Consider the following 27,739-nt stretch of genomic DNA (forward strand, 5'->3'; position numbering starts at 1 on the left):
AAGCAAATTTTCGGAGTATTTCATTTCATGTCTATTTCGAACAATGAAATATGGATTTGGATTTAAATTGGTTACATTTTATTAGAATTGGCATTTGACCCAATAGAAATTTCAGAGGCTCTTTAAAGTTTTCCAGGGTTTTTTAAAGGGAATTTCAGAGCGAGCTTTTGTATAAGTTAAACAAAAATAACTATTTTCTTTTACATTACCTGTACAGAAATAACAACCACATTCCTTTCAAATATGTGATATTATCAAACCTCTGTTGGGACTATTCTAAGTATTCTTGTGATCCTCGTAAATTAATGGTTATTCACTGGGGCATTCTGTATTCTGTTTTTTTCCTTCCTGGTTTTGTCGATAACATTGCATCATTTCGATATCATACTTGCGGTGAAGGGGAGGGCCGGGGGGGGGGGGTCAAGTTTTTAAAAGCTTGCATCACTATACCCAACTGTAATAAAAAGTTTTTATCACTATGCATGTACCTTATTACTATACAGACTTCAAATTGACCACCTTAAAATGGATCCCTCCGAATTACATGATACATCATGTGCCTTATTTGAAATCTCTAAAGGTAAATACATGTGGTGATACTGATAACATGTTTCTACAAGTCTTCCATTTGCTCCAGTACAATAATTATGAAGAAAAAAAGAATCTCAAAAAGGTTTGCCCAGGGTACCCTTCAGAGAAGTTCTGAGGATTCACACACGCAATATACAGTATGTTATACATGTATTTTGAGCAGCATTCTAAGTGAAAAGGTACATAGACCTAGTGATCTAATTTTTCAAAATCCATTACTTTCTCATTTTTTGTCGATTTCTTCCAAATTTCCACCATTCTCTTGTTCTTTTGCTCCCCAGGGTAGAATCCCCATTGCACTCACACGTATGTCTGTATATTATACACAATACGGCCACTCAATGAACTAAACACTGTATCTACTAATGAAACAAGCAAAATCACAGATTAAAATTAATGTTAACATATAAAATATTTAATTATTAATTACTTGAACTTGACAGTTATGGGGCAGATTATAGCCATGAGTCTTGCACCTGATTGAGTTATTTGTTTGTATCCATCTTGCTAAGTCTGTGAAATACTATAAAATATATGAACAAAATACTGTGTGAGCAGTAGCACCCCTTCATAGGGTATAAATGTATGGCAGCAAACACTAAAAAAATATATTTTTTTAAAATGAATTCACATTTTCATTGCTTCGGTGGCGTATCTAAGGAAAGCAAGGGTAGGGGCATATGCTGAAATCATGCCTCTTCCAATTAATTGTCAATTATACTTGTAGTTTTCATCTGTTACCTTTTTTTTACACCCATCACACAAAAAGTGGTATGTGGGGCCAGGAGCCCATGCCCCCTTCCTTGCACTCAGTAAGTGACCAACTGCACTGCTCTCAAATTCTAGGATAAATTGCACTTATAATGTAGATATTCAAAGCAAGTAAAAGTAATCAAATACATAAATTGTAGAACGAAATTTAAAAGAATAAAAAAAGTTAAAAGAGACAGAAATAAAAATACTCTCAATTTAAAAACAAAAGTGATAGGTTGCAGACTAATTAAAGGCAAAAAATACCAACGAGAATTTAAAAATCAATCTAAACATTCCTTTTTTCCAAATGCTGAATTTGATAACTGCTAGTAACAAAGTCAATAGTAATAATAGGTCATGCATATAGAGGTGATTCACTAGCCACTAAAATCAATTACAAATTACGAATTACAACCAATTGATGTATCTCAAATTCTCAAAATCATTTTTAGTGTTGGTGAAACATCCCTGCAGGGTATAATCAGACAGATATCAGCAATATACCTGAACCCACAAATCATTAAAATGACGAAATTATTCATAGCAAACTCACAGACATAGGGAAAGCCTTTATGTCAGAAGTAGAAACAAAATGACAAGCACAAATGGAAAAAATGTTTTGGAATACAGGCAGGACAATATAAGCATACAATACAAATTTCACTAATTCGACATAGGGGGGGGGGGGAACAAGCTTGACTAGCACATGTTTGACCTTGACCATTGAGATAATAAATTATTAGGTTTATATATATCCTCGATGCAAATGTCATAGACTCAAAAGCAAGGTATTGTATTTGTTAGTTCCCCCCATCCACCCCCCCAAAAAAAAAATCTGAGTTCTTGAAACTTTTTTTTTTTTTTTGGGGGGGGGGAGTATTGTAATATATCAGCAAATTATAGTAACCCAAGCAACCAAGTAAACAGTTTGAATCAATGTAGAAGATGAAGGGGGAGGGTGCTCTTTTAAGTATTATTTTAATTCATACACCATTAATGAATAGTAGTAGGGGAAAAAAAATTACACTGGAAAAAAAAAAGTCCTGGAAAATAAGAGCCCCCAAATTCCCCATGCACTGCACTGTTAAAGCTTATTTATGGTGCACATTGAGGCGATCAATTGTGAAAAGTAGTCCCCGAAAATAAATCAATATTTGCCTGAATATAAGAATCACCAGCTTGGAGATTGCAACTCTTCCATCATTCAAATTTTCAAAACAAAGACCAGGGGCCCGTTTCATAAAGAGTTGCAACTGTTGTAACTTTGCCATTATGGCAACTACCATGGCAACAGGGCTCAGCAGCCAATCAAAATCAAGCTTACCATGGTAGTTGCCATAATGGCAAATTATAACAGTTGCAACTTTTTATGGAACGGGCCCCAGTAGGGACAGTGATATTCCTCTGCTTGTAAATCAAAAAGAAAAATATGTTTTGGCTCTATAACTGTACATTCATGTGAAAATTCATTGAATTTACCATTGCAAAACGCAATAAATAATTTTGCTCTTTACAATTTCAATGACAATACAGATTACAGGATTTCCATTTTAGATCAAGTTTGAAACAGAATTACAAGTTTTTAGAAACGGATAAGAAAATTGTTTGAAACGGAAAATCACACTGTCCCTAGACCAGTCAATGAACCAATCAATTTCAGCAGATACTTAAGTAGACATGGATTATTTCAAATACATGTATATTGGCCTACAATGTATGTAATCACCATCACATGTAATCCAGTTTAAAAAAATACTGTTTCAGTATGCTTTCAGCCAATCAGAAATGCCATGATTTCAGTGTTTTCTGACAGAAAGTAATAAAACTCGTCATTGATTACAAAAGTGATACCAAACTGAACTTTTAAAGTCAAAGACGGATTGCAATACATGGACAGTTTCCACAGTTAATGTTCTGTTCCATGATAACCAAGGATTTCACATTGATTTATAGTCGCGCGGCTGGCAGAAGGGCGCAAATTTCTCGCCAAGCAGATGGGAGCACGCACTAAATCCCATCTAACCTATGAAATATCAACTTCTTTCAGACCAAATTTACAATGCATGTTCCATTTCATCCCTTTATTCATTCATTAAAGTTTGGTCTGAAAGAAGTTTGATATTTTATAGCTTAGATGGGATTTAGTGTGTGCGCCCTTCTGCTTGGCGAGAAATTTTCGCCCTTCTGCCAGCCGTGCAATGATATTTACAAAATAGGTCTTGATAGTCTATGAAATGTGTTTATTTCCTATAATAAATGGGGGGGGGGGCAATAGGGCTAGGTCGCTTTTGAGGACAGGGCATAGCAAATCTCTACAGCCATTGAAGGGCATTGGTCTGAATACAAGATAGATGGTTTGCATTTCTCTTATTACCCAAGTTAATTCCAACAAGTTGATTTGGATAAAGAAAAATCAAAACAAGCATAACAATAACAATACATTGTAAATACATAAGTGGTGAGAGAGAAATGAGCTAAATTAGCATGGCTTTCCTGCTGGTTGGGTAACAGGTCATTTTAATTCTAAGCAATAATAATTAATAAGGGCAATTCCATAGGTTGGTGGACATGAGCTCAATGTGTCTTTGTACATATAGCCCATCTGAACCGTAACGTGAGTAACCACTTTATCTGCACCCCTAGTAAAAACCATGTGTTCTTTATTTTTGAATTATATACAAAGTTTGTCTCCCTAATATACTTCTTTGAAATGGAAATAATCAACTTTCATAAAAGCCTTGTATGAGGACACTTTTCACTTATGTTGACTTTTCATTTCATGCATGTCCAAATCATGTAACATGAGTAACCGACACATTTCAAAGATTTGCCAGGAGCATAATAAAATTTCCCAAGTTTTGTTTTTATACAAAGGAGAGTCATACTGCGTACTTTGTTGTGATAAAGAGATGTTTAGTTCCTATCAATAATAATGGAGTTACAGCTCCAAGTATGAGTCAAGGTGTCTCCAAATGTAACGTGAGTAACCGTGGAATAGCCCATAACACAAGTCCCCACAAGTGCTTATCTATGTCGGCAGTCTTTAGACAAGTGCTTCTTCAGCTAAGATTTTACGATTTGACAAAGTTAAGGTTACATTACAGGCAGATATAGATCAAAGACAATAAGATTAAACTGACCTTAACGTTAAAGACTTTCTTATTACATCATTATTTGCTGCGATGACTTGAAATAATATGCCTATTAAAAAATTACACCTAACCTTCACACATCATATCATGGCAAAATATAAAGCTTTCTTCATTTTATATCCCATACACTACTGGGCTCCGTACTGCATAGATTTCATTTAAGGATGTCCCAGGTTCCGGAGCCAAAATCCACAGGTTTTCTAGACTTGATAAGTTCATACAGGATTCATCAGGAGGGGGGGGGGGGGGGGCAAAGGGTTAATTACGTAATTGCAGTCACATGATTCTTATCTAGTCCACATTTCAATTTTGTTGCCATTTTGCCCAAATCTTCTTTTCCGCCATCAATGATCTTCAGGTTCCAATTGAACTTACACAGGAACCACAAGGTTTTAGATGCAAATGGTTAAACATCTATAATCAATGATCCTTTATCCGGCCTCCACTTTAGAGCGACCTTCCATTGACAAATCATGGGGAAATCAAGGCCAATCTCAGAACAGAGAAGGGATTAAAGTCTTTCACTCGGCTGCATGCCTGGGGGTGTTATGTAATAGACGCCGGCATGTCTGGGAGGTCTAATCTAGGAGAGCAATAGGTAGTCGACTAACCAACCAGAAGTAAACTGTGCGTTTGCACTTTGAAACATGTAACTTCACAGAGGATATTTATTTTGGTTTAGCAACCAAGAGACCTGCTGAGAGTCTAGGAATTGGGATTGTTGGAAACTAGAACTGCGACAACCCGAAGTAAATAACGATCATGGGTTCGGTCAAATTTGTGCTGTCCGAACTTTTATCGCATTACACTGACGGGCTCTCATGACGGACGGATTATATTATGCAAGTCAATTGGCCTTTTGCAAATTTCGTATTGATTCATTTTCCCCCTGATTTGTCAATGGCAGGCTGCTTTAACTTTCTAACCAATATGCCATAAAAAGTCTCTCTTTGCCACTCAAAGGTCATTGGGTTCCTATCAAATTCACACAGGAGCCATCAGGATTTAGCGGTGAATGGTTCAACGACCATAATCAATGATCCTTATCTGGTTTCCATTTTAACAAACTTTGTTGCCAATTTGCTTTTGTCTTTCTCTGCGACTCCGTAATCGTCAACTTCTTATCGACTACTCACAGGATTCCCGAGGTTCTGTACGCAGCTGTACCATCACATCACGATCCTTATCTAGCCTTCATTTTAATTTTGTCGCCAATTTGCTCATGTCCTTCTTTGTATTCCTCTGCACTTCTTTCTCCATCTTCTTCCGGCGTTGCTCGGCAGCACGTCTCTCCCGCTCCGCTAGTTTCTTCTCCCTAATTACTTGCTCCGCCTCCCAAGCCAAGTCGTCTCCAGCCTCCTCCTCCCACCCGTTGTCGTTTTCTGTCCATGTGCCTAGCTCATCCTAAACAAACAAAAAATAGAGGTATTTATTCATCTATCATTAATTCATTTATACATTTTGTCGCTCGGCTGGCAGAAGGGCATTAAAGCATGTGAGCCCTGGAATGTAGTTTTAACGTCTGACAGCGACGGCTTGTGCCCTTTTACAACAAGCGATTACGTCATTACGTCATTGTAGGCAATTACAGTTATACCAAATGAAAGGGCCATCAAAACTCTACTATACAGCACTGAAAACCCCCCAAAATTCGAGCTAACGCCCTTCTACCAGCCTCCGAGCTAATGCCCTTCTGCCAGCCGTGAGACAATTTATTTATAATCTATTATCGGGGTTCATCAGTAATTACTTTTCTCTAATGGGTTCCCAAATAATTACAAACATACTGTACAGTGTATGAACATTACAGATCATACTAGTAACATACATGTATGTACCACAGTTAGGTTGAATATTATGAGCTGGTAAGGGAGACAGAAAATGAAGTGAATCACTGTTATCTTGGGAATTACTACTACCCTTGGTGTTTGCAGTATAAATCTTATGCACTGGGGTAAGTTAGGATGCTATTTGCAAAGTTCATGAATGGCCTGAATGCGCAGGGCCATTCATCTCAGCAAAAAATAGATCTTTGAATTTCGAAAATCAAACATTTCGGTTCTTTACTTTCAAGTGAAAGTTCATTGAATCACCTTGCAAAACAGAATTCATATTTCTGCTATGTAAAATTTCTATGACAGAACAGAATTTCCACTTTGGATCAAGTTAGATACAGAATTACAGGTTGTTGGTAACGTAAAAGACCGTTTTTGAAACTGAAAATCGATGTCCCTATTTGATAATCCTTGAGTTAATGAAGGATATAAATGCATTTAAAGCATTGTCTCTTTTTAAAATGGCTTGTCCCTCCATGCATATCAACCATACCGTTAGTAGAGCTGTTTCATCCATTCCTAAAGAAAGTCTATTTGATAATCCTTGAGTTAATGAAGACGGACCTGGTATCATCTGAGGTGTCTTCTTTCGTATCGTGGCCTGATAGGAGAAGAAAACAAAAAGAAATTGAAAAAAAACCTGCTATGAATAACTTTTTCTGTTTCTGGTAACTCCCGTAGTAACTCAGCAGGACAGCGCTCTGCTGGTAAACGCCAACCTGGTATATAACCAATTACCTAGGAAACATTTTACGTCTAGGTTAATCAGTCATAGTGGCTGACCTTATAGACGACAGAAATTACTCTCGGGCCTTTTTTATCAAAGTGGAGACAATGGCAGAGTAGGGATTCGAACTCACAACCTTGCGATTATGAGTCCATTGCTCTAACCACTGGACCACACATCCCGTGTAAACTAAAATAATATGGTCCATTTTATACTATTCATGAATGCATATACTCTACTGCGCTTAATACTTGGTATTACCCCAGCCCAGCTGTAGCTGGGCCGCCATATAGGTGCTCAAGCATTCAAGCAATAAATCCTACCAGGTAGATGTTTTCTTTCACCTCACCTGGGTTGAGTGCAGCACAATATGGGTAAATTTCTAGCTGAAGGGAAACAAGCCATAGCTGGGATTCGACCCACGTCCCTCTTCTCTTCATTGAAAGACAGGTCGTACTTCTAGACAACGAAGCCCCCATAATAAATAATATAGTACATTATTATGCTTGTAGTTGAATACTAGTACAGTCAAACCTGTCTTAGTGGCCACCTGTCTATAGTGGCCACCTGCTTATAGTTGTCACTTCAAATTCCCCGCAGGAAATTCATGTTTTGTAGACCCTGTCTATAGTGGCCACCTGCCTAATGTGAACAGTGGCCACTCATTTTGCGTCCCTCGGTCAATATACCATCCTCTATAGTGGCCACTAAAAATCAGCTACACTCAAACTTTTGACTCTGACAGTGATTGAATTTGCTAATCCTTGCTCTTGCAGCTGCATCTAAACACAAATCTTACTCTTAAAATAATGATTATACAATCAAACAGAAGTATTTGGGGGATTGGAATAGATCCAGGTATGCAATATTATATAAAACAAATTAAGTCATTAAAAACACATACCGTACTCTATGTTCAGTGTATTGCACAATAGACCAGTTCGTAGTTACTCATGGACAATTTTGGTCAAATGACCTTTCATTTCTTTCATTCTGATAGGCAGATTTCAAAGCAAGATATTACGTAAGCTTGCCTTACATAGCAGGATGAAGAAATTGAATAGACCAGGTGACTAGAATAGCACACCAATGAACATTTTATGAAGGTATTTGTTGCATTCCTACTTTGAATGCATATCATAGCATGTTGCACAATGTACTTGGCAAACTGTGAAATACCAGTCGTTCGTCATGTTCGTGGACGCATTGTTGTTTTTTGTGGATGTAAATGAAAACCACAATTCAAAAGAATACATGAATAATCAAGACATCAAAGTTGGTGCTTATCTCATTAGATTTTAAACCACCATGTCTTTTTAGTACAAATGACCTTCCTCTGATCATGCGCAGAAAGGAACTACGAACTGGCTTATATCTACAATACATGGCAAATTCAAGAAAGCCACCAGCCTGTCTATAGTGGCCACTTGTGTCGTTTCCCTTTGGTGGCCACTACATGTACAGGGTGCTACATAACTTTTTTGAAGCACTTGCCCAGTCGGGCAAGTAAATTTTCAAATAGTTGGAAAATACTTGCCCGAATATAAATTTCACTTGCCCGAAAAAATCCTTCAAAACAAAGTTTTATTGCTTCAAAACAAGTTATAGCCTTATAGTTTTACATACCATACCATTGACGGCTTTAAAAATACATTTTTCAACATGACTACTGATGTACCTTGTAGTTGTATTTCTTTTTTTTTAATGATTTTTATCTTGATCATGACAAAATATATGGTAAATATGCTCTTTAATTAATTTCCTAATCTCATATATTTTCCATATATTTTGGAGGGGACTAGGACACACAATAAAAAAAGGGGAAATCACTGAAAATAACCAGAGAAAAAAAAATAAGAGAGGGGGAGAGAATGAAAGAAAAAAAAAGTAAGAAGAAAGACAGAAAGGACGAAGAAATAAAGGAAGAAAGAAAAAAAAGAAATAAGGGAAAGAGAGAGAGAGAGAATGGCTGCGGGGAAGAGAAAGATGGAAAGAAAGGAAGGAAGAAAGAAGGGAAAGGAGGATGGAAAAAAAAAGGAGAGGAAGAGAAACGAAGGAATGAATAAAAGGAAAAAAGAAAAGAAAAAGGGTAAACAGAAAGGAAGGAAAAGGGAAAGAAAGAAAACGAGAGAAAGGAAGAAAGGAAGAAAGAAAAGGTATAAGGATAGATGGAAGGAAGGGAAAAAAAAGAAAAAAAGAAAAGATAGATACAACGAAAGACAGAAAGAAATGAAGGAAGAAATGAAGGAAAGAGATGAAGGAAGGCAGAAAGAAAAAAAAAGGAAGAAAAGAAAGATCAAAAGAACAAAAGACAAAAAAAATCAGAAAGAAAGAAGGAAAGAAAGAAAGGAAGAAAGAAAGAAAGAAAGAAGGAAGGAAAGAAAAAAAATAGAAAAAAAACTGAGGGGAAGAGAAAGGAAGGAAAGAAAGGAACGAATAAAAAAAGAAAAAGAAAGAAAGGAGAAAAAGAAAAGGTAAAGGATTGATGGAAGGAAATGGAAGGAAAAGAAAGAAAATGAGAGAAAGGAAAGAAGGAAGATAGGAAGAAAGAAAAGGTATAAGGATAGATGGAAGGAAGGAAAAAAGATAGAACGATAGACAGAAAGAAATAAAGGAAGGAAGGAATGAAGGAAAGAGATGAAGGAAGGCAGAAAGAAAAAATAAGGAAGAAAAGAAAGGATGGATGGAAAAAAGAAAGATCAAAAGAACGAAAGACAGAAAGACAGAAATAAGAAAAACAGAAAGAAGGAAAGAAAGGAAGGAGAAAGAAAGAATGAAAGACAAAAAGAAAGGAAGGAATGAAGGAAAGAAATAAAGAAAGTATGAAAGGGATTAAGAAAGTAAGGAAGAAAAAAAGACAGGAAGAAAAGGTAAAGAATGGATGGACGGAAGGAAGACAGTAAGAAAGAATGAAAGGAAGGGGAAAAAGAAGGAAGGATTAAAGAAATAGGTAAACAAAGGTTGGATGGAAGGAGAAAAGATAAAAAGATAGAAAGAAAAGAATGGCAAAAAGAAAGACAGCTATAGTTTTTAGTAACAGAAAAAAATGAACAAAAGGAAGGAAGTTTAAAGAAATAAAGAGAGATTCAAAAGAAGGAAAGATAGGCAGAAAGAAAGAAAATAGAGAGGAAGAAAGCTCAAACTATCCAGTCATAAATAAAGAAAAAAATTTATCAATTTCCTTGGCTAAAAAAAATAGTTACGAAAGAAACCATGTTTATCAAGATACACACAAATGCATATGTGAGACTGTCGAACAATGTATTTCAGTGTGTGCGATACAGACGATCATTCGAAACCCGATCTTTTTGAAGCATGACAGAAGTGAAACTTTCTCCTTTTACTGCTTACAAATGAAAGAGCTACCCCCAATTTTTAGGAAATATGGACACTACAAGAATTTTCATTGGTAAGAATTGTGAATTTTGACAGTTCTGTGGGAGATTTTCTTCCAGAGCAAACTTCGTTCGTGCAGCACCGTACTCCATAGAAACTTAACTACATGCATCGGCTGCGTGGACTAGGCGCTAGCTAGCTAGGCTATGCTAGACTGCCATTGATTCTGTGTGTGTGTGTGTACGTCTCTGAGCTGTGTGTTTTTTGCAAAAAATGGCGCAAATTTTGCAATTCGAAAGAAGAAATTAATGATACTGCTTTTTTTTGTCTCTTTTTCTTTTCTATATTTTGATGGTGAATGGGGAATGGGGAATGGGGAATCTTTCTAAAATATAATTTCCATAGGAGAATTTTGCTTGCCCGATTCGGGCAAGCAGTTTTTGTCTTTGCTTCAAAACACTTGCCCGACTCTATTTTTTACTTGCCCTGGGCAATAGGGCAAGTGCTTATGTCGCACCCTGATGTATATATACAGGTTTGACTGTATACAATATAGGTTTTCATAGATTTGGCATAAATGTATATCTCAAGTGAATTACAATATCATATTATGTTACTGAGGCCATATGCTGAGATAAGATTTGGCAAGAAAAAGAAAGAAAGAAAAATGTAAAATTAAAAATCAACTCTTTGCACGCTGAATTAATTTTGGGGAGATAATAATGACAATTATTTCCATGTTATTTTCTTTGATTGAAAATTTCTACATTGCACCAATTATACTGATGATTATCATATAGATGTTATCCAATGACTATTGCAATCTATAAGCTTCTCTAATATGTATGTAGAGGAGAAAACTAATTATTACAATTGTTAAAGTAATTGTACCAATGTGCGAAATTGCAACATCAGCATGCAACGGGTTGATAATGAAGAAGCCCAAGTATTGAAATAAAAGCTTTATCATATTTTAATTTGATGATACTAACATTACATGGGGGCTTGGGTCGATTTCACAAACCAAATGTTTACATGATCTTGGGGAATTAAAAATAGGGCCCTGTACAGTCCACATTCACTGCAATGTTAAACTAAAAATAGAAATTTGACGTGTCCAAAGGACACAGATGCCCCCGCTTGACGCGATCAGAAATTCATTCAATATGATTGAACTTAATATCGTGCAGAAACCAATATGGATACTTGTATATATATATATAATAAACAAATTTAGACCTTTGAACCAACTCGCATACATGAGCTGTGAACTTTGACCTGCGACTCCGAATCCGAACTTAGCCTGTATTTTGGTGTCATCTACCTACACACCAAAAATTGTTTAAATCCATTAAATATTTCATAAGTTATCATGCGGAAACCAACTCGCATATTTGATGAGCTGGGACCTTTGACCTGCAGACTCTGAATTCCAACTTAGTCTGTATTTTGGTGTCATCTACCTACACATCAAAAAAAAATTTAAATCCATACAATATTTTTCGAGTTATTGTGCGGAAACCAACTCGCATATTTAATGAGCAGTGACCTTTGCCCTGCGGACTCCAAATTCGAACTTAGCCTGTATTTTGGTGTCATCTACCTACACACCAAATTTTTAATCCATTCAATATTTTTCGAGTTATCGCGCGGAAACCAAGTGGGGGGACGGACAAACGGACAGGGACAATGCCCCCTCCAGACTTCGTCTACGGGGGCATAAAAAGTGTATCCAATAGAGCAGATTTAGGAAGTAGATTGTGCAAAGTAGCCCCCGAAAAAAATTCTTTGCCTGCTACAGAGGAAGTTACTTTTATGTATCTCATACACAATTCGCCCAGATTTACACATTGCTGGGATACATTCAATCTCTTAACATTCATTCGGGTGGGTGCGTCGTGGTCTAGTGGTTCTGACTCTCGCCTTTGAAACAGAGGGTCGTGGGTTCGAATCCTAGCCATGGCGTGTTTTCCTTCAGCAAGAAATTTATCCACACTGTGCTGCACTCGACCCAGGTGAGGTGAATGGGTACCCGGCAGGAGTAATTCCTTGCATGCACTGAGCGCCGGTGATGGTAGCTCCAGCTAAAGCCAGGGTAATAATAGCAGCGCTTTGTATCCTCAGGCAAAAAGCGCTTTATAAATCCAGCTACTATTATTATTTGTTTCAAAGTTGTGTCATCATCATATAATTAATCCAATAAAACCCCTGAATAACAACTCACAGGTTTTTTATAACTTGGTGTCATATCTGCAAAATAGTCTACTTGCTGTTCTTCCTCTTCATCGTCTGGATTTCCGAGCGAGGGCGCCGTTTGGTTACTAGGAGCGACCGTGGGCGTGGTAGGGTCAATCTTGATGCTCATAGTTGAGCCATCCCCCCAGTCATCCCAATCAAGATCAACCTAGTGAAAAGAATAAAAATATTTGATTTAAAAAGATAAAATAGAAAAGAAATTATGAGTGGGTGGCAACATAACTGTAAATGTTTTGGGAAACTAAGCAAAACTTAAAAATGACAAAACTTTCAATATAATTTGATATCTGATAAAGCTTGTTTGATTGTGCTTTTATGCAAACCAAAATTTTGTTTAGGTGGACTTGCCCTTTAAGTAATATGTTCTCCACCACTTTACATCGAGCAGATGTCAAATTGTTCAGTTCATCAATATATTTCTTAGAAATGGTGCCAAGTCGTGGCTTTGAATTATAGGTACTTGTTTTTTAGTGATCATGTAGCACTCGTGGGTTTTTCTATCAGTTGGATGATCAACGGAATGGGCTGGGCCCAATTCATCTAGGCCATGCGTTATTTCATATAGCTGGATCACATCGGTTTTATGGTGTATGTAAAGATTGGTAAATCACCTTGAAAGAGGCATTAACAGAAGGGCCACTCAAATTTGCAATATGGAATACATAATAATACATGCATAAAAGTTCATTCAACTATCAGCTGAAGAGTGTTGAAAAAGTCTGAAATAGAAAGAGCTCCCATACTTTTTGTAGAGGAAGGCCAAAAAAAATCTGAAATTAAGCTGAAAATCAAAACAAAAAAAATCTGAAATCAGATAAAAATCTGAACTCTCACACCCCTGTATCATGTGTGGACTAACTTTATTTATGGCATGCAGGAGTTATAATGTTAGCTTTCATTGCTTCTGGCTCTTTTGAACTTTCTAATATTGCTTTTAATCACAGAAATAGAATGTGAGAAAATTACATTGCCCCGAAAAGGGACCCTGTCATTCATGATCAGCGCTTGACCAACTAGCTTTTTACTTTTTCTAAAGATGCTTGCACAAATGTCATATGAAACCAAGCTCTTAATATCATAAGTATTTAACTTAACTTACGCCTGAGTTATTTATTTGTGAAGTATTGCTGTAATTCTGAGCACCAGACCCATTGATGGAAGGACCCAGGGTCCCTGATGGTTTGGTGGTAGGTAGACCGGGATCGCTGGACCGTCTCCTCCGGAACCGGAAGACGGTCCTCTTGATGAAGGAGAAGAGAGATGCGAGGCAAGAACACAGTACCCATGGCGATAGCTTCATGGTGATTACGATTGATGAGTTGACGGTATCCCTTTGTTTCAAAATATCTGAGGCAGTGAGAAAACATGATGGTTAGGATTTTATATACTGGAATATTTCATGTTACTTCTTCACTGTGTACAAGTAGCATTAAAAAAACCCAGGGACAACAGGTGCTTTTTCCCCCTAAAATCATCATAACCTACTCCCCTAAGTGCGGCCGTTGCGTGTATGCTCGCTATTTTCACATGCTTTTGCAATGGAACTGCCCACTTTTCAGCGTTCACGCGCCGTTTAGAGGCAAATTGCAGCTGCCTCACGGAGCTCGCGAGAGCGCCATAGGAATTGTACATTGTGCCGCGCACTGGAAGCAGGGGCCAGGGCTGCCACACAATGGTGAATGCTATCCTGATCTGAAGTCGTGGTTAATCTTGACCACCGCGATTGCCATCGGCCAATTTTCGTGATAACAAAGGGAAGTACTATCAGTCCTTTTTACATGAAATGCAAATCTAGTATGGATTAAAATAGTTTGTGCAAAATAGTTGCAGGGTAGAAAAAAAAACCCTTAAGCAGCCACACACTGGCGCAGTTACTCTTGTATTATTTTTAGATAGAGGTTTTAAAAACATTTTCATAAACAATGATTTTTTTCTTTCAGAATTTTGAGGAAAGTTAAGACTTTGTATTCTGTAGATCTACATTTAACTAAGTCTACAATGGGTGATTTCAAGTACGGTGTTGACCTTTTGGTGTTGGTGTTAGGTCAATTTTTACACGATTATAACACCAAATGTAAAATAAAGATGGTCCCGAAAAGTCACTCACTAGTTATTGAGATGTCAATAATGTGATCTTGATCAGTTTTACAAACTTAGAATAAGTTTTGGAGCTAAGGGAAGCAATCCAAAATTCAACACCAACACCAACACCAGGGCAAACACTGGACTTGAAATCACCCACTGAGATTTTGCTGCAATTTCTCCCTGATTTTACTTTCGCCACCGACGTCGAGACTTATCGCGTAAAATGCTTACCTTTAGAATCCAACGTCATGTGATAATGTCTTATGTGTACCTTGTTCTAACACTAAAGTTAGTATCCATGCTCTCATATTTGATTATGACATTGGATTTTTGAATTACTCTGCGTAAAAAAAGTGGCATTACTGTGAATTTGGGAACCAGAACCACCGGACACTTTTCACGAAAAGACATGCCCTAGCTCCCTTTTCAAGCTTCCTCACTGCTTCACCCAACCTGGTGCGCTGCTTCTAAATCCTTCAAAGAGCTTACATGTAGATGAGAAAGATTGATTTTGTCGCGTGTATTCTCTACTCATTGAAATGGGAACCAGCATGGAAAATTCTCGATAGAGTTGAACACGCTGGTTCCCATTTCAAAGAGTAGAGTTGAAATGGGAACCAGCGTGGAAAATTCTCCATAGAGTTGTACACGATGGTTCCCATTTGCAGAGTAGATATAAAGACAGATTGAAATGAAATCATTTTGTCAGTGATGATTCTGATGAAATAAATCTCGCTAGTTAATCTGTCTTTTTCTACTCCTAAAAATCTCCTGAAAATTTGAACCAGCATGCAAGATTCTTGAGAATATTCCATAGCGGGATCCCATTTTGAATAGTAGATATAAAGACAGATTACTAATGTATTTTAGTGATGATTGTAACAAAATAAATCTCAAGTAAACTGTCTTTATCTAGACCTACACGTGAAAATGGGAACCAGCATGTACAATTCTTGAGAATTTTCCATAGCTGGTTCCCATTTTCACAAGTTCATAAAAATGATTCATGGCCATACATGTACATCTTATTTTAGTTAATCGATTAGTGAAAGTGGCAGAGTGGACTTGAAGAGCAGGAATATGTGGGGAGGATGGATATCATTTATTATAAAATAAGATCTATAATTCCATATTTGACTAGACTAATTAAACCCTCGCACAGAAGTGTTGACGTCATCTGAAAACTTGTCCACCCATCATCATGCCCATGGAAATCTGCATCTGAGCCCAATTAATAACGCATTAGGAAAGAGGGAACCAGTCGTGTGAAGAGCTTCGCATCTTAACAAAGCATTTCGCATCTATTCTTTTGAAAATCGACGAAGCGAGGTTCTTAACATATTGCGGTGAAAGGAGGTAACGACTAACGTTACTGACACTTAAAATTCGATTTGGTGACGGTGACCATTTCCCAAGAGCCAAGCATGGGACACTCACACTATTACGAGATTAGTAATACCTCGTACCCCGAACCGCGATTGGCCCTGGATTTCTATGTACATGTAGATCAAGTCGGCAAACATCGCTTCATTACAGACCTCATCCCTCAGAAGTAATAATTGCCGAAACTCCTTCTCGCTACTCACCGGCAGGTTGCTCATCGGGGCTCTTTCCAGTGAGTAGCCAATCGTATTAAGGTGAAGCTTGGATCAGCTCATAGAGTGAGTTGCATGTGCCATGTCTTGATATTCCCGTGCACGGCGGCATGTATGAATGTAGAGCCTTGGCTTGAGCTTGAGTGAGGACGGGCATGACGCACCCATGGGTGCATCTCTGCCGCCGTGTACAGGAAAATTGAGGCACGGCGCATTCAACAATTCAACAAACTGCCGTAAATTTAATAAGAGGATTTACAGAATGTAATCCTCCTACGAAACTTACCAAACGATGTGAAGTCAATTCCTCCTAATATGATGAATATCCCTCAAAAAGCGTCATTTAAGCATTAATTTTTCTTCTCGTTGACCACAAAATACAAAGCAACCTTGCGAGTTCTCAAATTTTTCGTCTAATGAGCGTAAGAGGGCGCGCGATTTATCTTCATATCAAAGACACTACAAGGGAAAGACTAGACACAAAAACTATCTTACACGTAAATCGATGCAAAGCGTTACGCGAAGTCGGCAAAGTGTCCCATCTTTTTACTGTAAAGACTTTGGTGGAACGTTAATTGACAAACGAACGGTAGCACTTGCGAGGCTTCGTTCAAGGTACTTAGAATTTTCTATATTTTTTGTTTAATTTGTCATCGCTTTGAATATTTTCCAAAACGTATTATCGTCAGCAAAAGTAATAAAAAAGTACGATTTTTAAGTTATCGCATTTATTGGTGTCTCTATTTTATCAAACAATCATTGGAATTGCGCAAACAATGAATAAAAAATCTAGTTTAAAAAATACCGACAAGCTGAATTAAGGTTGTGAATTGTATTAGCGCCAACAACGACCTTCCTTTTATTTCCATCGAAGAGACATGCGAAGCAACTTTCCAGGGCGAGGTAAGCGATTTTGCTCTTTTTTTGCATGCTTTTTCCATGATTAAATATGTAAAATTGAAAATGGAACGCTTTTCACCAGAAAAAGCCCTGGTGAGTAGCGGAATGAGTTTCGGCTAACATTATTCGCGTTATGAAGCGATGTTAACCGACAATTCCAAAATCCATACTGTAAACACGTACGTGGTGCGAGATTCGTATAACATACTAACCTCGCAATACGTGTGAGTGGGCATGACGCACCCACGGGTACATTACCGCCGCCGTGCACAGGATGACCACTGGCACGGCACTTGCAATAAGTTTATTCGTCTTGTCTAAAAATTAGAAATAGATATCTATTTAAATTGAGATAAGCTTTGGATATGAAACTTACCAAACGATATGAAGCCAATTTCATTTCCTCTCTGGTACTTTGTCTTTATATCAATGATTTTTCTTGATGTCGAAGCAGGCATGGAGCTAATTCGCTGGTTTTCTCTAAACACACTGCAGAGAGGGCGCGCGATATTATTTAATAAACTTGCTTGTTTGCGTCGTTTACGTCAGATATGCTGTACTGCTGGTTGCGTTCTAGGCGCTCAGCATTTTTTTCGCTGTTCAGCGTTATTTTATGATGTAGCGCCATCAGCGATTATACGTGAGATGCAACCTGTTGATTTTTTTTGGTACAATTTCCTATTATGCGCCGACGACTTGAATCTAGACTGTTAGATAGGAAAAATTCGCATTTCGATTGTTGTTTGCGTAACTTCCACCGCAGTATTAAGGATCGGACGGAGTGTCTTGGCTGAGATTTGGAGGTAAGCGTTTAAAATCCCTTTTTATAAATACGTTCGAGACTTCGAGCACATTTTTAAAATTGAATTAAATAATAAGATTTAGATTAATAAATTTAGTATATTGTGAAGATTTTGGCGTGTTTCATTCTCTCACATTCGTGTGATGAATGAAATCGTCAAAATTCATTATGAAATGACATGCTTTGTGCGAGGTTAGTAGGATGGGGGGTCGGGTGTCCCAGAGATGCCAACTTTTGGAAATCAGAATTAGGGAGGATTTGCAACCGACACCAAATTATGTGCGCGTAGCGCACATCTCGAGCGCGGAGCGCTCGACCCTTGCGGCCGGGGTCGAGGGCCCACCTTAGGGCCCTGGAAGCTCTGGGTTTCTAGATGCTCTCTGGTGCAATCTGACCCTTATTTTGGAGCATTTCACATGTTTTTAAAAAAACATTGTTCCCACTTTTTTTACATAAAAATAAAAATATCAAATATGCATTTTTACATGTAAAAAAAATGAGGGGACAATAGAAGAAAAGTACCTGTTCAACTATAATAATGAGGAATTATCCTCTTTATTATTATTAAAGCGCGGGTAACGTCTTCCTCCTCGCTGGTCCCTTGCTTGGTGAAATAAGTCAACAGGGTACTAGTGGAGCTCGAACTCGAAGATCTCGTCTTCGCAATGTCCGTATGCCGTTTGCTCCCTATGTGCTTCCGAATATCATCACGACCTCCGTGCTCAACTTTAATGTCCACGCTGCAAATTGTGCAAAATGCATGGTAGATTCCTCTTTCCGAATACACGGGTACTGGAGACTGTATTCAGTCTTATACTTCTGAGACCATTTCTTGGTCTTTTTTTGTTGATTTTCCGCCATTTCGTGTCAATATCAACCCATCAATACGCCGAAATCACACACCGATATTCCATCGCACGACTCGACAAATCCAGCGGCCGCGAGCGCACACGCCTCGCGAAGCTAGCCAGGCCTACCGGCCTGGTGCACAGTGGATTCCCGTTGGGCATATCACATGCACCAGCTTTTCGCTGCTCCTTATTTGTCTGCCTTTCACACAGAATTTAGTAGCAGCGAAACGTGATGGAGTTACTACATGCTAAAGTCAGCAGACGATACATGTACTTCCAATCCAATTTGATCAATGCAAAAAAAATTGTAATTTCGGGATAAGGATGGTAATCGTAAGGGCGGGAGTTGGGATGAATTTTCGGGAGCCTCCCGATGAAATCGGGAGGGTTGGCATCTCTGGTGTCCGGACACTTAATATTTTTGAAGCCTTCTTTTTTGTCTTTGGATTAGGCCTACACTAAAAATATGAATTCAATACTATCACTACTTGTAATCATCTTCTATTTTGTTCTTTATAATATTTCCTAACATTTTGTACTAAAAATTTATGAAACTTCGCTTTCAAATTTTTCCAAATGACTTTCTAAAATTGATCGTCCGGACACACAACCTGTCCGGACACACAACAACTGGGTATATAACTAAGTTAGCCTCGCATGCTTGTGTGAGTGGGCATGACGGGATGGCCATAAATAAAATTAAAAAGTTGATCCGCAGCTCACTATATGTCGTCATCAATAACGCGATTGGTATCATACTCCTGAACCCTGCTCATTGTGGGAGCTCGGTTCAGCAGCCTTTTCACGCTCTCTCAACACCAACAAAATAACGTAACTTGCAAACTCAGGAGGTCTGCTCCTCCCCGCAGCGCACCCGGTAGCGTCGGCAGGCTGGCTGACGAGATGCCGCTCGCATCGCCATGATGAGGAACTGAGGAAGGGAGCAGCAGTCAAGAAAAAAAAACGAGAACGGAATTCGGAACCACTCTTTTTTTATATAAGTAATATATCAACTTACCGATTTATTAGCCTTATAGTGAGTGGATCTATGAGTTGATGACTTCTGTAACAGTTGAATACAATGAGCAGTTTTGTAAAGTTCCCGGCGTAAAGAAGAACACATCATCACTTTTCATTAACTTCCCTGCAACATGGGCGCATCCATTTTTTGCTTCATAAAAAATACCGCCATCTCTTGACATTTGTCTGAAAGTCCTTATTTATATTCATCTATCTATCTATCTATCTATCTATCTATCTATCTATCTATCTATCTATCTATCTATCTATCTATCTATCTATCTATCTATCTATCTATCTATCTATCTATCTATCTATCTATCTATCGATCTATCTATCTATCTATCTATCTATCTATCTATCTATCTATCTATATATCTATCTATCTATCTATCTATCTATCTATCTATCTATCTATCCATCTATCCATCTATCCATCCATCCATCCATCCATCCATCCATCCATCCATCCATCCATCCATCCATCCATCCATCTATCTATCTATCTATCTATCTATCTATCTATCTATCTATCTATCTATCTATCTATCTATCTATCTATCTATATATCTATCTATCTATCCAGCTATCTATCGATCTATATCAATCTATCTCTATCTATCTATCTATCTATCTATCTATTTATCTATATCTATCTACGTACGTAAAGTGCCCTTGAAAAAAGAAATTTTTACGTGTTTTATTTGGTATCCACTCGTCAATGTAAGTGCCCCCCCCCCCGGAATCGAGTTACAACTGTTGTATTGTAACTTTGCTTTTATGGCCACTAGCATATGGAAAGCTTGATTTTGATTGGTTGCCGAGCCCTGTTTCCATGGTACTTGCCATAATAGCTAAGTTACAACAGTTCCCAGGACTAAAATCCGGTTGAAACCAATTAGATCAAAACCAATTGAAACCAGTTGGCCAACTGGTTTTAATAGTAAAATTGGAACAACTGGTTCCAATTGAAACCAGTTGCCAATTGGTTCCAGTTAAAACCAATTGGGAAACTGCATGGAACCAGTTGGCAATTGGTTTCCAGTTGAAACCAATTAGGCAACTGCATCTCAGTTGGTTCTAGTTGTTCCAATTTCCCTATTAAAACCAGTTGAATCCAATTGGAGGCAACTGGTTTCAATTGGTTCCAGTTGAAACCAATCATGCCAATTGGAGGCAATTGGTTCCAATTGAAACCAATTGGTTTCAAAGTGGAACCATCAGTTGGAACTTCCAGTTGGAATGAACTTAATTAGTTACAAATTATTTAGCTTTTTTACTAACTATTGCTCATGCCAACACAGAAGCATGGTTTTCTATTAATACCAATGTAAAGGGCATTGATAAAATTTAGACTCTCATGATAAGGAGCTTCGAATATATGTATTAGTGTATTTGATGTAATCTGGTAACAGTTAGTGGTGTACTAATTATCTTTTAATCTGTTAAAATTATTAATCTATAATATTTCTGAACATGGTTTTCACTGCTAACTATTTTACACATTTATCTTAAACAAGTAAGGCACTTGAGAATAAAAATAAATTAATAGATATATTCTAAAGGATGAATCACATAAAATATTAATCTGTACACATTGGCAGATAATATGCAAATTAACTGGTTTCAATTGGATCCAGTTGGGTAACTGGAAAAGTTTCCAATTGGAAACCAATTGGAAGTCATTTCCAGTTACCAACTGGATCAAGTTAGGATTTCCAGTTACCCAACTGGTTCCAGTTAGGATTCCCAGTTATCCAACTGGTTCCAATTAGAAGTCATTACCAGTTGGAAGTCATTTCCAGTTACCCAACTGGTTCCAGTTAGAAGTCATTTCCAGTTGGAAGACATTTCCAGTTACTCAACTGGTTCCAGTTGCCCAACTGGTTCCAATTGGTTTCAATTGGAAATTGTTACATTCCAGTTAAAAACCAATTGAAACCAGTTAGAAATCCAACTGGTTTCAATTGGATTTTGGTCCTGGGTTGCAAGTCCTTTATGAAACGGGGCCAGAATAATGGGAGAAAAATATTGATGATTGAAGGTTTGATGAAAATCCACGACTGTATAGGAGTTATGAATTTTTATGTTTCAGCCCCCCCCCCATACGTTATGAGATTTTTTTTTAATGGAATACAGTGAATAAAACATGTTCTTACAGAAGGGGGTATGAATAAATGTATCTGATGATATTCACCGTGCAAATAAAATCACTTTCATTGGTGGGGGAAAAAAAATCATTTTCTTTGTAGGGGCCGGGACGGGGGATTTGATACCACATTATATCGAGCGACTTCTCGTCTGTGACGTCACAAAATGAAAACTTCAATTTTTTTTCATAATTCTTCTGGTGGATTTTCATTAAACCTTCGCTGATATCTCTAATTCTTCTGCTTTTATTAAAACATACTTCTAGCCATGGACATATTCTCTTATCTCTGCTCATGCCTCTTCCGTTTGTTTTTTACTAACTCAAGCTCGTAATCGGGGGGGGGGGGGGGTGGGTGGTTTGATTGAACCACCTTCCCCCCCAAAAAAGGTTCTGGACTATTCCAAACAATTTTGACTCGATGACTTTTCCCCGTCTAATTTTTCAGAGCAAATGGCCCATAACAGTTTTTACTGATGTTTTGTTAATATTTGTTATTATTAGGAGTGGGCTATACATGGGTCAAAAATACTTTTTTTTGTAATTTCAATATGACAACAGTTTTTTTTTATTCCTTGTAATGTATCTCAACATGAAATGACAATATTTTTTGTCTCAGGTCCGAGAAAAAAGTGTGCCGGGCCAAAATCCAAAATGGCCGCCAAAACCCCCCAAAATCACAGTTTTGGCCACAATTTTTTTATTTGGTGGTAAATTTCTCTGGTTTTGGTGTCTGGTTTTGGGGCAGGCAATTTGTTTTTCCTATAATTAGTACTTTTAAACCATTATTTGTAGAGTTAAAAGGTAATTATACCTAAATTTTCCCATTTTTGTAGCCGGCCTTTTTCAGCCAAAAAGTAGGTTTTAACATCCTGGGGTTCTGGGATATTAGATGGTACGAGGTCGACAATAGCAAATCGCTTCATATAGCTATATTGCTTTGATTCCTCCACTTTGGGTTTTACGGATATTTGTGAAATATATCTTATTAAATAAAAAAATGTCAATTATCCATTGGGGCTATACAGTATACATATGTACAATGTACTGTACATACATACTGCACTGCATAAATGCATTGGCCACCATGACAGATAACAAGGCTTGTATAAACTATAGTGTCATAGAAATGAGCTCTCAGGTTTAGAATTAGATGCCTCAGAAATTGAAGATATGTTTTGTCTCAGAAATTGAGGACATGTTTTGTCAAATATGCTAATTCAGGGGGCGGAGAGAGGTAATTTACACTGTAGCTATTCTGGGCCCCGTTGCATGAAAATTTACCATTATGTTAAGTTAACTTAATGGTAACTTGCATGCAATCCTTTATTCTGATTGGCTGTTGATCAGCGTTACCATGATACTAGTAGTTACCTGACCCCATAAACATAGGCCCAGGCAGTTAGACACCAGAACCAGGTTTCTAAAAAAGCCTCCAAATGAAGGAAAAAAAATGTGATGTACGCCATGTATACTATGTGATATTTACATGTAAGTTTAATTTACGTTACTGGTTTCACCATGTACATCAGCTAACAAGGAATCAAATTCACAATATAATTCTAAACCTTTGAAGCTCATTTCTATGACACTATAGTTTATATATACAGGCCTTGTCATATGCCATGGTGGTCAATGCATGGATATATGCAGTGTAGTATGTACAGTGCATTGTACACCGTATAGCCCCTATGGATAAATGACATTTTCTTTTATTTGATAAGATATATTTCACAAATATCCGTAAAACCCAAAGTGGAGGAATAAAAGCAATATAGCTACATGAAGCTGCTTGCTATTGTTGACCTCGTACCATCTAATATCCCAGAACCCCAGGATGATAAAACCCACTTTTTGGCTGAAAAAAGGTTACAAAAATGGGAAAATTTAGGTATAATTACCTTTTAACTCTACAAATAATGGTTTAAAAGTACTAATTATAGGAAAAACAAATTGCCTGCCCCCAAAAACATATGAATATGAGACACCAAAACCAGAGAAAATGACCACCAAATAAAAAAGTTGTGGCCAAAACTGTGATTTTGGGGGGTTTTGGCGGCCATTTTGGATTTTGGCCCGGCACACTTTTTTCTCGGACCCGAGACAAAAAATATTGTCATTTCATGTTGAGATAAGGTAAAAGGAACACAAAAAAACTGTTCCCACAGTAAAACCAAAAATCACCCATTTGTAGCCCACTCCTATTATTATTTTTAATATTATTATTTTTTTTTTTGGGGGGGGGTGTCAATTCTTTTCAGCCGAGGAACAGAAGAAACCAAAGGCTGTACTTTATCACATGAGTGGCGATATCTATTTTGAGAAGAAATTGCAAGTCGAAAAGTAGGACTGTCTAATGTCTAAATTTCAAGCATTTCCAAGTAATTCCCATCATCATTATTCTCATACGAATATCAAACTCATCTCTTCACCTTACTTCAAAAATTATTATTACAATCAACATTCATCATCCCTATTATTTTTAGTGATTTTCTACACTACATGTACTTGAATTCCTAATTTTTCTCTCTATTATCTCTTACTCCTTCTTTCATTTGTTTCCCCTTCTTAGCTCATTTCTTCTCCCTACTACCACTACCACTTCCACTACTACTACTACTACCACCACCACTACTAAAACTACTTCTACTTCTACTACTACTACCACCACTACTTCACTACTAATACTGCTGCTACTCAGAAAGACACAACATAATGCATAGAAAATAAGCATGAATATGCTGCCAAATTTATTCTTCTTTCCATAAATCTTGTTGAAAAACCAGTTGTTACTATTTAAACAACTCACCAAATTAATAAAATCTATAAATTCATTACACAATCTATCAAAATAGTACATCATATAAATCATCAAAATGTTCTTTTTTGCATACATTATAATCATCATTCAAGTAGAAAAAATATGAAAAAGCTGCTTTAAAAGTAACTGAATAATCATACATGTATCACACTAATAAATCAATTTTCTGTCTATTCTGGCACATACATTTTCATTGTTGGATTTGGGAAATATATTGCAAAGGAAAAAGAATCCCTTAAAATTCTGAATCCATTTTTTTTTCGTGGGGGGGGGGGGGGGGGGTGGTAAATTCACATTTTTGTAATTTTCTGTCAAACATTCCGTTATGAACAATGAAAGAAATTGCCATCTTCTGTTTTACGATGCCATCATTCTCTCCATATCTAACTTTTTTTCAAATCCCTTATATATATATAAGTAAACTTGACACCACACCTTTATTTTGTAAAAAAAATAATATCATATCCATAAGTAATTAAACAAATTAAGAAAAATACATTCATCTACAAAATAATAATAAGGTATTTGTATAGTGCACATATCCACCTAGTTAGGTGCTCAAGGCGTTCCTATATCACCATGGATAAGCTTGTCTATCAATTGTTTCTCGCAGCTTTTCAGGAATATCTTTCCTGCCAATACCATGCATTTCCCTCACCTGGGTTGAGTGCAGCATATGAAATTAGGAAAGACCTTGTAATTGCCTCAACCCTGTAAAATCTAAAGATCTCAACCATATATCGCCTAAACAACCAAACTCGGTAAGCACTTTAATTAATAGCCTGTGTGTAAACTTAAAATTTGCATTGTAAGATTTAGGATAACATTATCAATCTTAATACTTTGCATAGCAAAAATGTGTATTTTTTCACATATAACAATTTAAATATTTCTTTGTCAATTCCAGTTGTTATAAGTTATGAAAATGAATAATCCAATTTGTCATATATCTTATTTAAAAGCTAAATATATACATAATTTGGTTCGAACTCTGAATTTGTGATGCAATTTGTGCCTTTTGATCATTTTTTTTAATTCAAAAGTATTCCAAGATTTAGGATATAACTTTAACTTCATTAATCTGATGGGGAATATGAGGAAAATGGTCTGGAAACAATATATTTTGTACAAAAAGATGTCAATATTAACATGGGATGTGTCATAAAAAAAGTCATGATGAATTCTGAATGGTGAACAACTGTGTTGCATAGTTATTGCCAAAATCGTCAAGTGGAGGGGAGGCAGTCAATTCGCTGTCCCGGTCATTTTTTCAAAGATTAAATCCCATGTAGCTGTAATAAATTCAATGAATTCATCTATGACCTTCCCAGAAGTATTTCCAATCGATCAGCATTTGATCAATTGACGACATACTTTCCTGCTAAACAACAACAAAATATTTCATTTACATTGAACACACGATGCTAATATTTCAGAAAAAATTAACATACATACATGTACTTCTTAATATAGCTCTAATAAATCTTATGTTTCTTACTTTATAATAGATCCATATACTTTATTTAAACATTATGGCCCAAATTCACGAAGGTGGTTTTAAAAATCCAAGGTTGAATCCATGGCTTATGCTGATTTCCTGTATAAATTACGCTTACATTAGCGCGTATCGGGCACGTGTATGAAAAATGTCCATTGCTGATGCACGCTTTTGTCACAGTGCGCCAAATTGACGCATGTTGCCATAGTTAGATACGTCATTTTATTCATGAGTCCACTGTTTGAAGAGTGGACTCATGAATAAAATAGCGTGGATATCCACGGCAACAGGCGTCAATATGGCACACTGTGACAAAAGCGTGCATCAGCACTGGACATTTTTTATACACTGCCCGATACGTGCTAAATTAAGCGTAATTTATGGGGACATCCTGATATTCCGCAGGTCCGATAGTCTGCGGGTCCGTTAGTCCACGGGTCCGATAGTCCGCAGTGTGTGTAAAATTATGATCAGGATATCCTGGATGTAGTGAGATCAAATGTCGAGCGGTCAAAAGGTCAAATGATACGAGACCATGGGGTTCTATCAGGCACGGATCCATAAAATGGCAAAGGTAAAAACGGCAGACATTACGTCAAACCCCCGTTTGGAGAAAGACCGCAGTTCAGATTGCAAACTGCGGTTCTATACCCCATTTTGCGTTTGTAAATCCCAAAATCATTTCCAAGCCCAGGGGGCCGTTTCATAAAGCTGTTCGTAAGTTAAGAGCGACTTTAAGAACGACTGGTGATCCTTTCTCGCGCGCTAAATCATCGCCAATGGTGTGTACCATTTACCGCAAGTCAGGATCACCAGTCGCTCTTTATTTATGAACAGCTTTATGAAACACCCGCCTGATCAACCCCGCTAGGCCAGGTAATCCCCGCTGTCTCAATTTTACCTCCACAGGCCAGATTATGAGCGTTGAGCCAAGGACGAAATGATAAACAACAGCTGTGCTATTATGTAAGACTTCTCTGCCTGTAGTAGGACCTTCGGAATGAAATTATTGTATTCGATATTTAATCACGTTTTCAAAGGCATATTGTATTCAGAAATCCAATGTTAGTCCATTTTCAATTTCGAACGAAGAAAATTGACCTCGAAATAAGGAAAGTAAGTGAATTAAAATGACGGCATGCTTTGCAGGGACCGTCGCTCAGGCTGTTGTGTTATCTTCGGACCAAGGTCAAGAAACAGGTGTTTTGATACTTAAATTGCTTGCTTGGGGCAGTTATGGTTTGTCGTACTTGGAGAAGAGAATTGATTGGGGGAAACTGGGGTATAGTGTTCTCAAATGGAGGTTTTCGTCACGGAGGTATAAATGACAGAGGTAATAATAGCAGAGGTAATAATGGCAAAGGTAAA

General features: G+C 37.3%; 1 protein-coding gene across 1 annotated transcript; it reads right to left on the minus strand.

Moving 5' to 3' along the window:
* Positions 1–984: 984 nt before the first annotated feature.
* Positions 985–20,099, minus strand: LOC129266192 (receptor-binding cancer antigen expressed on SiSo cells-like). The gene is made up of 5 exons (XM_064103800.1): positions 19,902–20,099; positions 13,750–13,997; positions 12,619–12,798; positions 6,825–6,932; positions 985–5,900 (listed from the first exon to the last, which is right to left on the minus strand). Exons 2-5 carry the CDS (start codon positions 13,948–13,950, stop codon positions 5,691–5,693), a joined length of 699 nt encoding a protein of 232 aa, XP_063959870.1. The 5' UTR covers positions 13,951–13,997; positions 19,902–20,099; the 3' UTR covers positions 985–5,690.
* Between the last annotated feature and the right edge of the window lie 7,640 nt (positions 20,100–27,739).

The sequence above is a fragment of the Lytechinus pictus genome, chromosome 8 (genome assembly GCF_037042905.1).
Source record: "Lytechinus pictus isolate F3 Inbred chromosome 8, Lp3.0, whole genome shotgun sequence".
Lineage (NCBI taxonomy): Eukaryota > Metazoa > Echinodermata > Echinoidea > Temnopleuroida > Toxopneustidae > Lytechinus > Lytechinus pictus.

Excerpts from the sequence above, each read along its gene's own strand:
- LOC129266192 (XM_064103800.1), bottom strand. The coding sequence starts at position 13,950 with ATGAAGCTATCGCCATGGGTACTGTGTTCTTGCCTCGCATCTCTCTTC. Across the intron at positions 12,799-13,749 it reads CACAAATAAATAACTCAGGC|GTTGATCTTGATTGGGATGA; the intron begins GTAAGTTAAGTT and ends TCTTTTCACTAG. Across the intron at positions 6,933-12,618 it reads CACCAAGTTATAAAAAACCT|GCCACGATACGAAAGAAGAC; the intron begins GTGAGTTGTTAT and ends TTCTCCTATCAG.